At 34.9% G+C, this 15,542-nt stretch overlaps 4 protein-coding genes across 4 annotated transcripts; 3 read left to right on the top strand and 1 right to left on the bottom strand.

Moving 5' to 3' along the window:
- The first annotated feature begins 1,580 nt into the window (after window positions 1-1,580).
- Window positions 1,581-2,177, top strand: LOC11429178 (putative B3 domain-containing protein At4g03170). Its single transcript, XM_003598405.2, has one exon. It carries the CDS (start codon window positions 1,581-1,583, stop codon window positions 2,175-2,177), a length of 597 nt encoding a protein of 198 aa, XP_003598453.2.
- Window positions 2,178-4,478: 2,301 nt separating this feature from the next.
- Window positions 4,479-6,108, top strand: LOC11429177 ((S)-8-oxocitronellyl enol synthase CYC2). The gene is made up of 2 exons (XM_003598404.4): window positions 4,479-4,641; window positions 4,722-6,108. The coding sequence occupies exons 1-2, from the start codon at window positions 4,603-4,605 to the stop codon at window positions 5,853-5,855; spliced, it is 1,173 nt and encodes a 390-aa protein (XP_003598452.1). The 5' UTR covers window positions 4,479-4,602; the 3' UTR covers window positions 5,856-6,108.
- A 1,673-nt stretch (window positions 6,109-7,781) lies between these two features.
- On the top strand, window positions 7,782-11,472 carry LOC112420326 (uncharacterized). The gene is made up of 3 exons (XM_024779169.2): window positions 7,782-9,926; window positions 10,013-10,494; window positions 10,605-11,472. Exons 1-3 carry the CDS (start codon window positions 7,857-7,859, stop codon window positions 11,470-11,472), a joined length of 3,420 nt encoding a protein of 1,139 aa, XP_024634937.2. The 5' UTR covers window positions 7,782-7,856.
- A 2,555-nt stretch (window positions 11,473-14,027) lies between these two features.
- Window positions 14,028-15,236, bottom strand: LOC112420031 (uncharacterized). The gene is made up of 2 exons (XM_024778617.1): window positions 15,161-15,236; window positions 14,028-15,046 (listed from the first exon to the last, which is right to left on the bottom strand). The coding sequence occupies exons 1-2, from the start codon at window positions 15,234-15,236 to the stop codon at window positions 14,028-14,030; spliced, it is 1,095 nt and encodes a 364-aa protein (XP_024634385.1).
- Window positions 15,237-15,542: the final 306 nt, after the last annotated feature.

Here is a 15,542-nt window from a genome sequence, read left to right as displayed (position 1 = left end):
TGTAACATCTCTTTCACCATGTTCTTTCTCACCGGCGGTTACACTTCCAACAATTTCCTAACCGCGGGACACATGTGTGCCGTATAACGGCTCTGCAAACACCCACCTCTATATAAAGGGGACTCCTCGCAGTCCCCAAGGTAGAATCTCTCTCATCTCTTAACCCCCATTTCTGACCTCTACTGACTTGACCGTCGGAGTGTCTGCAGGTACACCCCCCTCCCCACCGTTCTAGTGTACAAACTGACACATTTCCACCACCTTCAACCTCCTCATTTAAGAGCACCGACATTCACCTTCTGATCAGGTACGATCATATTCCATCTATCTTTTTTTTTTAGATAGATGGAATGATTATAACGATAAAAACTCATAGACATAAATGGAGTGATTGAGTTTAATGACTGTAATCATTAAAAACTCTGAGACATAAGTGAAGTGATCGAGTTTCGAACTCCGGTCAAAACATCCCGACAATTTCAATATGTTTTGTCACTTGATCTAAGAATTTTTGACTAACATACATTGATTTAAGAGCAATGATAGGTAGACACCCTTAATATGTTCACCCGTTTGTACTACTCAGAAAAATTCCAGTTAACCAAATATATTGTCTGTGTGACCACGTTTTTTAGTTGCGTGACCACTATTTTTCCATAATTTATTTGGTTAACTAAGTGGAAAAAAGTGGTCACACGCATTTTAGTTGCGTGACCATATTTTTTTCAGCTTATAAATAGTGGTCACGCAACAGAAAAAATGTGGTCACACAGACCATATAATTGGTTAACTGAAATTTTCGAGAGTGGTACAAAGGGGTGTACACATTAAGGGTGTCTACTAATCTTTATTCTTGATTTACTTCCAAAAATATGTAAATTTACAAAAAAAAAAAAAAAAAAGAAGGAAAAACACAAAAGAAAACTCTTGTTATATGTAAAAATCACTTATTTGAATTGAAAGAAACGTAAAAAAGTGATTCTAAATCAAAAAATGACCTATAATAACCTTTCTTAGAGAAGTTGGAGTTTAGTTTTTTTTTTTTTTACGACCTAAATATGTTTTGTCACTTTAAGTCTTTAACCGAGATTTTGGACTAACCTACATTAATTTAATTCCAAAAATATGTAGATTTACTTTTAACGAAAAAAAATATGATGATTCATACTTTATTTTCAGGGTTGTATCTTCTATGGATTTAAAAGAAAATTACAATATGATATAATCAACTCAATCCTTTCAAGATATATTAACATTACTAAAAAAGAAGATATATTAACATTATTTACTAAAACAAAAAGTTATATTAACATTATATATCTCCAAAACAAAATATTGAAATCTGAAACCAAAAAGATATATTAGCATTATATATCTCCACAACATTTAAATCACCTTTCTTTCTTGAAGCACAATTATCTCAAACTTTGTTATTTAAAAAAAAAAACAGAATTTTTATATCTTATCTTATGAGAGTTATATTTAAACCTAATCCTTGCACCACATTGATCAAAAGTCATAGCCAAAATATAGTGTTTACCATAAATAAAACTATAAACCAAAACAAACAAACACAAGCCATGAATCAAAGTGTCGAGAACTGCACCATGAAACAAAGAAGTTCCTTTGATTACAAGATGAAAAGAAAAGTTGACGATGAGATTAGCTTTACTCCTGGTGAGCGTGAAGTTGCTCGTATTCTTCTTTCAATGCAAAAAATTGAAGACGAGAAGAGAAGAACATATAACAACAATGCTCATCCAGCGCCACAAATCAATATACCGACGATTCCTGGTGTAACAAACAATGATATTCTTTTTTGTTGCAAGCCTTTTGTGAAGAAACTATACCCTACTGATTTGGAACCGGGTCAGAGTAGATTACTATTGAACAAGAATCATGTGAAAACGTATTTCTTGCCCTTGTTGAAAAAAGGAGAAGAAGATGTTCGAGAAGGAATAGACGTCGTTGTTTATGACATGCAAGGCAACACATTCAACATGATATTTAAGTATTGGAGTGAAAAAGTTTATGTCCTCAGCGGTGGAAGGTGGGTGAATTTCTCCCAAACGCATCAATTGAAAGCGATTGAAGATCATGTTACGGTGTGGATGTTTCGCCATTCACAAACCAATCAGTTGTGTTTTGCTCTTAGTGTGAGAAAAGTGCAAACTTAAAAGGTATGAAAATTTTATGAATTAATGTAGTATCTATTTTAATTTTTTTTATAAGCTTGTGCTCTATGTTTTCAATTTTGATTTATATGCAGGATCACTTATAAGCCATTATTAATCAAGGAATTAATTACGATGGAGATGAAGGAAGATTTTCACAATTATGTTCGAGTTAGTTTTAAGAGTACTTCTTTATTTTCTGTTGCAGTTGGTTATTAGTAACAAATTCTTGTAGAGTTGATAACAAACTTATTTCTTTTATCGTGAGTTTTTTTACTTAATGAATTTTATCGTCAGTATTTATTCTGCTTAATTATGACTTGAATTTTGTTTTTATTAAGAACATTTATTTAGAGGATTTTTAATTAGCATTTTTTATTTTTTAAAATGGTTTTTAATAAGAGCTTATAATTTGTTATTAAGAGCCTGTTTATTATATCTTTTATAAGAAAAAACAATTTTTAAAAGTATTGATTCCGTTTGTTATACATCTTTTTTTTTTTAAAAAAAGAAAATCTAAAAATAGCTTCTCAAAAAATAAATTTTGATATAATAGAAAAAATATAAATATCAAAAGATTGAGATTATTTTGTGAAAAAAAAACTATTTTATAAAGTTGTATACAAAAAAAACTTAACTATTTGAAGTAAAAAATGATTTATGACTAAACTCTAAACCCTAAAAAACAAATTATCATGATAAACATCGCAAAATAGATTCTAGTTTTTTTTTTATAAAGTTTGTTTGGATACAACTATATAAAAGTGAATTTTTGTTACAAAATAATTAGTTCAATCTTTTGACTCATATTTTCTCTCTTTTTAGAAGTTACTCTTAACAACTTTTAATTTGAAGTTGTTTTTAGATTTTTTTTTAAAAGTGTTTTTTCATAAAAAAAACTATAACAAACTTTTATTTTGATTTGTAACTAACCGACTCTAACCCTAACATGTTGTTTACTCAAATTCATTTTCATTTAACCAATCTGAAACAGTTTGTATGTGTATTAATTTACAAAGGTCCATTGACAATTTATAATTGGCTAAAATGCACTTTTCGCCTCTTAAATTTGAAAATGTTGCGATTTTGGCCTCCTATTAAAAGAAATTAAAATTTCAGCCTTTTTCATCCTAAAATTGCTGAGAAGACACCACATGTCCCAAAAAAGGGGTCATAATCGCAACTTTTTGTAAAGATAAAGGGTCAAAAGAGCATATTTCCCTAAACATGGGGTCACTTTTGCCATTTTTTTAATAGGGGTCAAAATCGCAACATTTTAAAACTTAGGGAGCAAAAAGTGCATTTTAGCCTTTATCATTTTTAACTGTTTTGTTGGTTTCATGATTAAAATTCAACATCAAAAGTAAATAAGTGAGAAATTTATAGTTCAAACTTTGATAGCTCATAACAATATATCAACCTCCCCAAAAAAACAACTTATTAATCTTGTCAAAAATAGGGTTAATAGTGCTTTACCCTCCTGTAATATAGGTCATTTTTTGTTTTTCCCCTGTAAAATATTTTTTTTTATTTACCCAATGTAAAATATATATTTTTTTGAATACCCCCTAATAGGTCATAAAAAAACGTCTTTATTTTTTCGTTTTTTTATGACCTATTAGGGGGATATTAAAAAAAAAAATATTTTACAGGGTTGTAAATCAAAAAAAATATTTTACAGGAAGGAAAACAAAAAATGACCTATATTACAGGGGGTAAAACACCATTAACCCTAAAAAATAAAATAAAGTGCATGGATGAAATTTTAGTGATATGTTGTGTTTGGTAGTCGTTGTTCTGTACTTCTCTCTTTCAACTTCAGTTCAGCAGTTAACAGAGTAATAATATTTTGCTTTTTGTATCACCAAGTGCATTTTTGAGAAACTGGCATGTTCAGTATAGTCAATGCTGCAGTAAACTATTAAATCAAAACAATAACTTTTACTATTTCAAAGACTAAGATTACTAGTACCAACTAGAGTATCTGGTGTATTATCAGTTAAGTATAAGAGATATCCAATCATTGCTTCATATTTTTAGAAATAATTTTTTCTTTTTCATCTTATATTTTTCTAAGAAGATCTTTAATGTATTTCTCTTGACAAGTTAAATTATCTTTCCAAATGATAAAAAAAACTCAGTTGTTTATGTTTCTAGTAAGAAAAAAATACTCGTGTTTATTATACCGTGAAAAAGATAAAATAAAAAACGTGTTTAACGTATTCATGCATAGAATATTTAATATATTTTTGGTAAATGACAACCTTTTCAAATTCACACTAGATAACAACGACCACGGTCAATATAGTACGTCTTCCTCTACCCAAATCTATGAGGAATATAAAACACCAAATACACATGCTAACACACACAACGAAACAAATTCTCTGAATCTCTGCTTTTTTCATTTGATCTCTGAATCTCAACTATGAGCTGGTGGTGGTCTGGTGCTATTGGTGCTGCCAAGGTATACTACCTCAATTTCTTCTTCTTCTTCTTCTTTTTAGTTTCAATTATTGATAATGATTTTCTGTTATTACTTTGCAGAAGAAACTAGATGAAGACGAAGCACCAAGAAGCTTCCAGAATGTAGCTTTAGTGGTTGGCGTAACGGGCATCGTCGGCAACAGTTTGGCCGAAATTCTACCTTTAGCAGACACACCAGGCGGTAGATGGAAGGTTTACGGCGTTGCCCGCCGTCCACGACCTTCTTGGAACGCAGATCACCCTGTGGAATACATCCAATGCGACATCACCGATCCAAACGACGCCACCACCAAACTCTCCGTCCTCACTGACGTTACCCATGTCTTCTACGTCTGTTGGGCCAGCCGTCCCACCGAAGCTGAAAACTGTGAAATCAACGGCACTATGCTCAAAAACGCCCTCACTGCAGTCATTCCAAACGCTCCCAATCTCCGTCATGTGTCAATTCAAACCGGCGGTAAGCACTATGTAGGACCCTTTGAATCATTCGGCAAGATCAAGTACCATGAACCACCATACACAGAGGATATGCCGCGTTTGGATTATCATAATTTCTATTATACACTTGAAGATGTTTTGTTTGAAGAAACAGGTAAGAAAGAAGGTGTGAGTTGGTCTGTTCATAGGCCACTTCTCATCTTTGGATTTTCACCTTACAGTATGATGAATATCATTGGAACTATTTGTGTTTACGCTGCAATTTGTAAGCATGAGGGTGTTCCGTTGAGATTTCCAGGGACTAAGTTAGCTTGGGAGAATTACTACATGGCTTCTGATGCAGATTTGATTGCTGAACAACATATTTGGGCTGCAGTGGATCCTTATGCTAAGAATGAAGCATTCAATTGTAGTAATGGTGATGTTTTTAGGTGGAAGCAATTGTGGAAGGTTATCGCGGAACAATTTGGGATTGAGGAGTATGGGTTCGACGAGGAAGGTCCTCGTTTGAAGTTAACGGAGTTGATGAAGGATAAGGGTCCTGTTTGGGATGAGATTGTGAAGGAGAATGGGTTGCAGGTAACGAAGCTGGAAGAAGTTGCTGAGTGGTGGTTTGCAGATGCTTGTTTTGGAGGGAATGGGTTTACAGATAGCATGAACAAATCGAAAGAGCACGGATTTTTGGGATTCAGGAACACTAAGAATTCGCTTATCAATTGGATTGATAGGACTAGAGCTTACAAGATTGTGCCATGAGTGAGTGAAATCAAATTTGATTCAACTTATTATCGTTCTACTTTCATCAGTTAGTTTGTTTTCTTTATTTATCATCTAGAATAAGTAAGATTCGACGGAGAATTGTGATTTAATAAAATGAGATTGTCTATGTCTATCATTTATGTTGTGAGTTCTGTTTTTTCTGCTGTACTAATAATGTTGTTGTACTAGGAGATCAACTCTGTGTTTTTATGAATTTTTGACTCAGCTATCCAGTTTCATTACATTAGAATGGGGTTGTTGTTTGCTAGATAATAGTCTCAATAGAAAAAGTTCAGATTGAATGTCTATTTTGATTATTATTTTTGACAACAAATTATTATGTTCTTAAGAACCTGTAAACTGATTTGGTTAAATAAGCTGGTTTAGGTCTTGTGTCACACGAGTCGTGTGTAGTTGCAGCTTTGAGTACGTATGCTCATGGTACAGTCTAACTGTCTAGTGATGGAGTAATAATTTAAAGGATTAAATTGATAGTAATGTTTACATGAAAAATAATGTTTTGATGATGGTTGTGTGTAACTCAAGATATGAGGTAGTACCTCCTTCCCACAATACATGACAGACACAGTTGACCGTGTTACGCATGACAATGCATAATTTTGAGTTTAAATATCTTGAATAGTATATTAGAAAAAATTATAAAAATTTAATATTTTTAAAATACTCATCGAGACGAATCTAACGACATCTTATATGATATTATTTATCTTTATATATTACTCCCTCCGATCCTTTATAAAAGAGACAATTTGAAACTTTTTTTTTTCCTTTTTATAAGAAAATCTCTTTAAATTTAAACTTTATTAAATATGTAATTCCATTTATACCCTTATTAAGTTGGAGACATGCAACCTATTCCAATGCAAATGCATTTATTTTGATACATATTCCCCATGTTAAACTACTTTAGCCGTACACACAGACCAACACATGAAAAAAATAGTTTTCTTGTTGGCGGGTACATTCATCTAAAAAAAAGAAAACTATTTGGCGGGGTACACACAAGCCAACAACTATTAATATATGCATCATTCACTTTGATGTGTTATGGTTATCTTCTGTACTCACATATCATGGGCATGGAGTCTAATAACTCTAATGAAGATGATTTGAAGTCTCATACAAAACTGAAAAATCTTTGGCTTATTAGATCGTTTGGTCCCCTAACTAATTTCATGTTTTCATTTTGGTCCCATATTTAATAAAAGTGTCGAATTAGTCCCTCAACTTTTGCGACGTTTGCCAAAAAAATCCTTTCTGTCAAATGTTTTTTGTCCCGTTAGTTTCTGCACACGTGGCTAATCCAACGTGGCTGGTATAAAAGGGGAAAACGAGTCTAGAGAAAGAAGCAATTGGCTGTTTTGAGAATAGAAAGAGAAAGAGAAGAATACGAAAAGCTTAACAAGGTTGAAGAAGATGATTATCGAAGAAATCGAAGAAGGAGAAGACGGATTCGTTGCGAATCCTGGAATGGATGCTGCTTCCGACGACGATTCTGAAGATAACGATGAGGTTTGTTTTCTTCCATCCTTTGATTATCGTATTTAGGGTTTAAAAACTGAAATAGGTTTTGGTTTTTATGGGTGGTTTCTGGTTTAGGGTTAGGGTTTTGATTAAAAAACCTGTTTTTAATCGAGAAACATACTCTTTTTTAATCAAAACAACTAGTAAAAAACCCTAATACTGAAACCCATTTTCTGTATAAAAAAAAAAACCTATTAAAGAAACCCTTAGTTAGGGTGTTCATTGTCTTTTGATGCTTACTTCTGGAAATTTGTGCTGATTTATGTTATGGTTTTGTAACAGATGGATGGTAGATTTGTGCTGGTAGTTCACCATGGGGGGGGGGGGGGGGGGGGGGGGGTTGTTGATTTTAACCATAATGGTTACAATGGCACTGAAACAGTACTAGAGTGTGAACCAGATTATTGGGCTTACTTCTCAATTTTATCAATTTTAAAAAGGTTAGGTTACCCAATGATTAGATCACTTTGGTACCATGACCCTAATTTAGTAGATGACCTTATTAGATTAAGGTCTGACATTGGGTGTAGGAGGATGATGTATATGTATGGTAGGGTGCATCTGTTTGTTGAACATACAGTAGGGGAACAACCTGTAATGGGAGAACTCAATCCTTTGATTGAGTATCCTATACAGAACGTGGGAGCAAATGTTGGAGGGAATGGTGGAGTTCATGTGGAGGAGATTTTTGAGGAGGTAGGTAATGAGGGAAATGTTGGGAATGAGGGAAACTTAGGAGTTTATGTGGAAGAGATTTTTGAAGAGGGGGCTAATGAGGGAAATGGTGGAATTAATGTGGGAGAATACTTTGAGGAGGAGGAAGTTAATGTGGGAGGTGATGATGTAGAAGAGGTAAATGAGGGAAATGTAGTGGAAGGTGATATGGACTGTGGGGCCAATGATTATGGGAATATGGGGCCCACTCTTGTGGATGATAGAGGGAATCTGATGCAGAATATGGGGGACACCGTGGTAGAAGAAAGTGAACATGTGGGGCCCACTGTAGATGGTGAGGGAATATTTAATGGGCCAACAACTTTAAACATGGGGAGTAATGAAGTTGGGCCTTCTGGTGTAGTAAATGATTATGGGCGTACTCAGTTTGGGGTACATGAAGAATATAGGGATGAGTATGTGGATGAGTTAGGTGAGCAAAGGGAAGACAGTGCACTAGATACAGATTTTTGGGACTCAGAAGAGGAGGTAGCTAAAGAAGATGGCTTTGGTGATGCTGTAGCACAAGAGGAAAGAGTGTTTGATGATAGGATCTTTGAACCTGAACCAAAAACAGTTGCAGATGATAGGGTTGAAAGGGAAGTTGCTGAGCAATGTTCTTCTGGTGTAGCTGAAGCAGAGCAAGGCACAAGACAAGCTAGTGAGAGTAGGTCAAAGGAAAAAGGTAAAGAGGCCAGTGGAAGTAAGCCTAAGAAGAAGAGAGGAAGACCACCAAAGCAACAAAAAAAAGTAAGTGAGACTGTTTTTAAAGATCATCTGATAGTTCAGGGGAATAACACAACTGAAGAAGGTGGACCATTTGGTATATTGAGGGATGGAGGTTTGAGTGATGTTGAAGAGTATAATAGTGATGAATTAGACAGTGAGTGTGAATCTGAAGATGGAGATGAGGGTCCTAGGGTTAAATTCTCAACTTTTAAGTTGCTTGATAACATGAGAGATTACAAATGGGAGGTTGGAACATACTTTGTTTCTAAGAAGGCATTTCAAAAAGCAATAAGAACATATGCCGTTCATTATGGAAGGAACCTTAAATTCAGGAAAAATGATAAGAAGAGGGTGAGAATGATCTGTAAGGGCTCAAAGGGTAGCTGCATTTTTGAGGCATTTTGTGCTAAGATTCCTAAAGAAGAAACTTGGCAATTGAGAAAGATCCAAAGGCTACACAGTTGCAGTAGAGTGTTTAAGGTTAAGATGTTGAATTCAGATTGGTTGGGGAGTAAACTTAATAGTAGAGTAAGAGAAGAGCCTGGTTTGAAGCTGACTACTATTGTGAACAGAACTATTGAGAAATGGGGATTGAAGATAAACTTGAACAAGGCTTACAGAGCTAGAGGAAAAGAAATTGATATGGTGGATGGGTCATTCAGGGATCAGTATACTAGGATCTATGATTACACACATGAGTTGATGAGGTCAAATCCTGATTCTACTGTGAAGGTTAGTACTATGCCATATCAAGGTACTGAAGAAGATCTTGAGAGGCCTGGAGCAAACTTATGTCCCCATTTCCGAAGGATGTATATTTGTTTGAAAGCCTGCAAAGATAGTTTTTTTAAGTGTAGGAGTATTATTGGGTTAGATGGGTGCTTCTTGAAGGGTTACTATGGTGGGCAGTTGCTAGCTGCAATTGGAAGGGACCCAAATGACCAGATGCTTCCAATAGCATTTGTTGTGGTTGAAGGTGAAACAAAGGAATCATGGAAGTGGTTTTTGGAACTCTTGATTGGTGACTTAGGTGGACCCAGATTATGCAAGACTTACACCTTCATTAGTGATCAACAAAAGGTAACATTGTGGCTTTTTTCCTGATTTTTTTTATACATATTTTTGACTTTGCTTAATCATGATATGTTCCTTAAACTGTTTTACAGGGATTGTTGCCTGCTATGGATGAACTACTTCCAGATGTAGACCAAAGATTTTGTGTGAGACACCTTTATAATAACTTCAGAAAGAGGTTTCCTGGAAAGAAGTTGAAGGAATTAATGTGGAGGGCAGCAAAATCAACTTATGAGAATGCATTCCTTGATGTAATGAAAGAGATCAAGGAGATTAGTGAGCCTGCATATGATTACCTTATGCTAATTCCAACTAAGCATTGGAGTAAGTGGAAGTTCTCAGGTGATTCAAAGTGTGATACTCTAGTCAACAATATGTCAGAAGCTTTCAACTCAACCATTGTCATTCCTAGACAAAAGCCAATTGTTACCATGTGTGAAGATATTCGTGTGTATTTGATAGAGAAGTGGGAAACAAATAGGAATAAAATTACAAGGTATGAAGATGATGTGCTCCCCAACATAAAGAAGAGGCTTGCTAGAGAATCTGCCTATACTAATGTCTGGCTGGTTAGGTATGTAAATTTCTAGATTCTTGTAACTTTTTAAATTGCTGGCTGGTTGTGAATGATTGGTTTATCTGAACCTTATACAATTTCTTGTATGTTTATGTTTATGTGTATAGGCGCAGCACTGAGTTTGATTATGAAGTGACACATTTGAATACAACTTGTTACAAGTACCATGTCAATCTCCAAAGGTGGGAATGTGACTGTAGGAAATGGTTATTGATAGGGTTGCCCTGCTGTCATGCCATCTCCTGCATGAGGAACCAAGACCTCAATGTCTATGATTTTGTTCCTGACATTTACAAGAAGGAGAGGTATGCAGCTTGCTATGCTCCAATCATCTACCCTGCTAACGGACAGGCCTTATGGCGCAGAACTGAGTATAATGATCTCCAGCCACCTCCTATCAGAAGGCAACCTGGTAGGCCAAAGAAAAAAAGGAACAAAGAAGCAGGTGAATTGTTGAATGATGATGGTCAACTTAGGAGGGCTAGATGGGGAATCAAATGTAGCAGATGCAAGCAGAGTGGACATAATAAGTCCACTTGCAAGCTCCCACTACCTCCTCCACCACCTCCATCTGAGAACTCATCAAACCCTACATCTACTCAAGGTCCAAGTGCTCCACTAACTACTCAAACTCCACAAACTGCTCAAGCTCCTACTGCAGAAACTGCAGAAACTAATCCAGCTCCTACTACTCAAAGGTCTACTAACACTCAAAGGAATGTAACAACTCAAAGGACTGCTAGGACTCAAAGGACTGTTAACACTCAAAGGGATTCTCAAACTGCACCCTCTGCTCAAGGTGCTGCTGCTACACAAGGTGCTGGTACACAAGCTGCACAAGCTGGAACTGGAGGTGGAAAACAAAGGAAGAGGAAGCAAAAAAAGAGACTATCTACATCACAACCAGAAGGTTCAAATGGGAAGAAAAGGAAAACTTCTGTTAGAGTTGAGGGTTCTGTGTCAACCCAACAGTAGGAATCATGGAACACTTTAGATATTATGCCTGTTTTGATGTCTTTTTGATGTAATGCCTAAGTGAATACATGTTATGTAATGCCTAAGTGCAAGCTACAATCTACTTATTATGCTTATTTTGATGTATTTGCCTAAGTTGCAAAGCTACAATATAGCTCTAATGCTTATTTTGATGTATTTGCCTAAGTTGCAAGCTACAATATAGCTCTAATGCTTATGTAATTCCTAAGTACAATCACATTTTATGTGCAATCTGATTAAGTTCAATTTCATATACTAGACTTTTTCTACTAACTTTCTGCTATGTCTGCAGCATATAACTGGTATTGATTTTCAAACATATTTGTACAGGGTTACCATTTTGAAAGAATATTGATAATATACTGCATTTTTTGGTGCAGGGTTTGATACATAACTACACCAAAACCATGCTCAATTTTTCATTTCAAATTACTCCATTAATCACTTTTTAGAGCATACTATATGCATAATTTTTCAATTGAAATATCATTGATTCATTCATTCATTTTTGCAATACACAATAGACATTACTCCAACAATGACATTAACATTCATTCATTCAAAATAGGCATTACAAATTCATCCATTCCAATCCAACATTACAATTTCAAAATGACCATTACAACCAAACTATTTCAAATATAATTGATTCCACGACCCACTACATTTGCAGGCCAATATTGTCCCAAAAACTAGGCAAACACCAAAACACCCTAGGCCAAAAATCAAGGACATCTTCAACCATGTTCTTGTTTTCTCTAGTCCAGTCTTCAACTTGACATTTTTTTTCTCCAGCTTTGATATCAGCAGATCCCTATAATCAGTAACATCTTCATCTAGCAGTTTAAAAAAGCTACACCCTTTGTCAAATTGATTCTTGTAGTTTTTGCATCCCCTAAATCTTCTCCCACAATTTGGATTCGTGTTATCAGTTATAGTGTGAATCACTGTTTCTTCACCACACCTACATTCAACAATTGTTCTTCTTCTCATGCTCGATCCTACTGACCCAATGGATTGTCCCATTTGTTTCGACACCTCTCAGTACGAACGACGAAGGAGAGAAAGGATGGATTCGAAGATGAAGAAGAGGAATTGGCAGATTAGGCGAAGATGAAGAAGGGGATTTTGCAGAGAGGAAGGTGGCTGGTTGTTGATGGTTGAAGATGAGAAAACCCTAATTTTGGGCTTCATACTCGTTTCCCCTTTTATACCAGCCACGTTGGATTAGCCACGTGTGCAGAAACTAACGGGACAGAAAACATTTGACAGAAAGGATTTTTTTGGCAAACTTGGCAAAAGTTGAGGGACTAATTCGACACTTTTATTAAATATGGGACCAAAATGAAAACATGAAATTAGTTAGGGTACCAAACGATCTAATAAGCCAAAATCTTTTTGATTTGAATGAGCTTCCTGAGTCTTTTGATTCATATGAAATTGATAGTGAGAGTTTTGAGAAATCAATTGATGTTGCTGAAACCGGTAAGAATTCACTTGATGTTATTGAGATTGTTGAAGAATCAGATATTGAGAGTGAGGAAGAAGGTAGAAAACCTGTCATTAGAAGGATGAAGCAAACATGGCATGAGAAAGATGCAGAAGAAAATACTAAAGTGGTGGACTCTAGAGAGTGTGTTTCTTCAACTTTTGGTGTCTTTGACAATGACAACCTTCATGACCTTAACGAAACTATAGAGGAAGAAGTTCGTCGTAGTCTTAGTCGTGAACGTGAACGTGAAGCTGTGAAGCGTGAGGTTATGCATGTGCTGAAGATGTGTTTCAATGGAATATAGCTCATTAATGTAATTTTCATGGATATTGATAACTTCAACCGATAACAAACCCTTTTAAGAGTAATGAATTTGTGGTTAATCGTTTAATTTATTGTTTTTATTTTCTTTTTAAGGGTACCTGTTATGTTCCACATTCTTTTAATGTTTTTATGGTCATTGTTTAATTATTTGTTGTTTATTTTGAATGTTTGAGTTTGTCTTGATTCTTGAAGCGTATAAATCAAATTGGAGTAACACTTCTGCAATTTTTTTAAGGTGAAAACAATATCATTAATAATGAAAGTAGCAAGGATTAAATCCTAAGAACAACAAAATCCCTTAAAAATGACAAACTAGCTCTATAAAGTTCGAAACTAGGAAAAAAAAAAGGTGAACAAAGCAAGCACAAAACACTTGCATTGCATTCTCATTGTAATCATGCTAATGATGCATTAAAACTTTGAAGATAATATGTGACTTCTTGAATCAGTTCAGAATCACAACTTAATTGAGTAGGTATCCCATCTTGGTTATATAGCATATCTTTCTTCTTGTGAGGAGTTTTGTACCTGTTTGATCCCTTATTCTTCATTATTTCAACCATGCATGTTTGTAGAGTATAAATTTTTTTATCGGATTGTACACATGAATATTCATCGAATGCTTTCTGAACTGCATGAATAAGATCATCAATTGACTTCATTGATTCTTTCTGCTGTAAATACTGAATGGCATTGAAAAAGCCCAAGTCCAAGACATTCAAATCGGGTGAATTCGGAGGTCAAACCCATCTTCACTTGCTGCTCGACAAAAATCAGGATCATCTTTAGAAATATGAGACTTTGCATTCTCTTGTTGAATGAAAATTGTCTTCCCTACATCTTCTATTGGCCAGCAATTCTTAAGGGCTGGTAAGATTTTGCTCATCATGAAAGTTTTATTCACCTCTCTTGTCACAGAAGTTATAGGTTTCCTTTCTATAGTCCCTGCAGCTCTGTTGACACTGCTTCTTCTAGCTGGCTGTTCATACACAAATGGAAATATACCAATCTTCCCTGAGAATGTCTCCTTTCCTTCGTTGTCAAACCTGGGTCTGGCCACTGCAGCTACAAACATAAGCTTACCAATAAAATTTTTGCTTTGACATGTTCGGTGTGGCTCCTCCTCTTCCGAATTCAAATAGTAATTGGTTTTATTTTTTGTAATATAGAACCATTTCTCATCGATAAACACAGTATTGTGCATGGAAGTAAACTTCGGATCATGAGGCGAGCTGTTACGGTCGAGCATTGACAAACAAAACCTTAAACGAGCAATCATATTTTCCTCTTTTAAATATGGCTTAAGTGTACTTGAATGGCGTCGTATAACTCCGGACTTTTGCAGCCTTATCAATGATGTCTTAGGAATTTTCAGAGCAAGAGATAGAGATCGAAAGGTAGATCGTTTTGACAATGGAACTTGACGCATTAACTCCAAATCTAACTGAACACATTTCCTTCCACATCGTTTTTTCTTATGATAAGCATTACCAGTCTCCATTACTTGTTTCCATATACGATAAATGATACTTCTATGAACATCGTATAGTAAAGCTGCTCGGGATATTACCCCTGGACTGTGTAGTTTTCCATGTCCGTCGCTCAAGCTCAACAACAAATGAGATATGGCCTTTCTATGCAACTGTGTAGTTTTCCATGTCCATCGCTCAAGCTCAAGCTCAAGCTCATTCTTCAGAAAACGACGTTTTTTGGAAGTTCCTTCAGTTGTCAACGAGTCTGCATGACAAGATTATAGGGAAAAAAATATCGAAATTCAATTGATATTTATCAACTAAAAATAACAAGCACAAAAAAGGGAAGAATATGTGTCATTCTACTTTAAACATGTACATGTAGCTATATGGAATTGTTGAAAGTCATTTGCTTTAGGGAATGGCACATACTGATCATCTTCAACTTTATGCATATGTGTCATTCAAGCAAATAAAAAAAGAAAAAAAAAATCAATAAGATGTTTATAAACATACATTAAGAAAAGAAAGGTGTTGGGTAAACTAATGGTTTCAAAACATGCCCATAAACTATGTAAAGAAAAATTACACACTATTACATCAAGGTTTTTTCTAAATTACCTTTGAAAACTCATGGGCAATTTACTCAAACCAATCAAAAAATTTCATGTGTACTCCATTAGAATAATAACATTTATTATTTTATTTTGCAAAAATTTAACATGTATTTTATTATTTGCATATTCGCCCCATCTTAAATT

This window comes from Medicago truncatula, chromosome 3 (genome assembly GCF_003473485.1).
Source record: "Medicago truncatula cultivar Jemalong A17 chromosome 3, MtrunA17r5.0-ANR, whole genome shotgun sequence".
Taxonomy (NCBI): Eukaryota; Viridiplantae; Streptophyta; class Magnoliopsida; order Fabales; family Fabaceae; genus Medicago; species Medicago truncatula.
The sequence above is the reverse complement of the archived record's forward strand: the minus strand, read 5'-3'. Positions and strand labels throughout refer to the sequence as shown.

Coding starts and splice junctions, on each gene's coding strand:
- LOC112420031 (XM_024778617.1), bottom strand. CDS start 15,236: ATGCATAAAGTTGAAGATGATCAGTATGTGCCATTCCCTAAAGCAAAT. Junction 15,047..15,160: donor ACAATTCCATATAGCTACAT/GTACATGTTTAA, acceptor CTTGTCATGCAG/ACTCGTTGACAACTGAAGGA.
- LOC11429177 (XM_003598404.4), top strand. CDS start 4,603: ATGAGCTGGTGGTGGTCTGGTGCTATTGGTGCTGCCAAG. Junction 4,642..4,721: donor GTGCTATTGGTGCTGCCAAG/GTATACTACCTC, acceptor ATTACTTTGCAG/AAGAAACTAGATGAAGACGA.
- LOC112420326 (XM_024779169.2), top strand. CDS start 7,857: ATGATTAGATCACTTTGGTACCATGACCCTAATTTAGTAGATGACCTT. Junction 9,927..10,012: donor TCATTAGTGATCAACAAAAG/GTAACATTGTGG, acceptor ACTGTTTTACAG/GGATTGTTGCCTGCTATGGA. Junction 10,495..10,604: donor ACTAATGTCTGGCTGGTTAG/GTATGTAAATTT, acceptor TTATGTGTATAG/GCGCAGCACTGAGTTTGATT.
- LOC11429178 (XM_003598405.2), top strand. CDS start 1,581: ATGAATCAAAGTGTCGAGAACTGCACCATGAAACAAAGAAGTTCCTTT.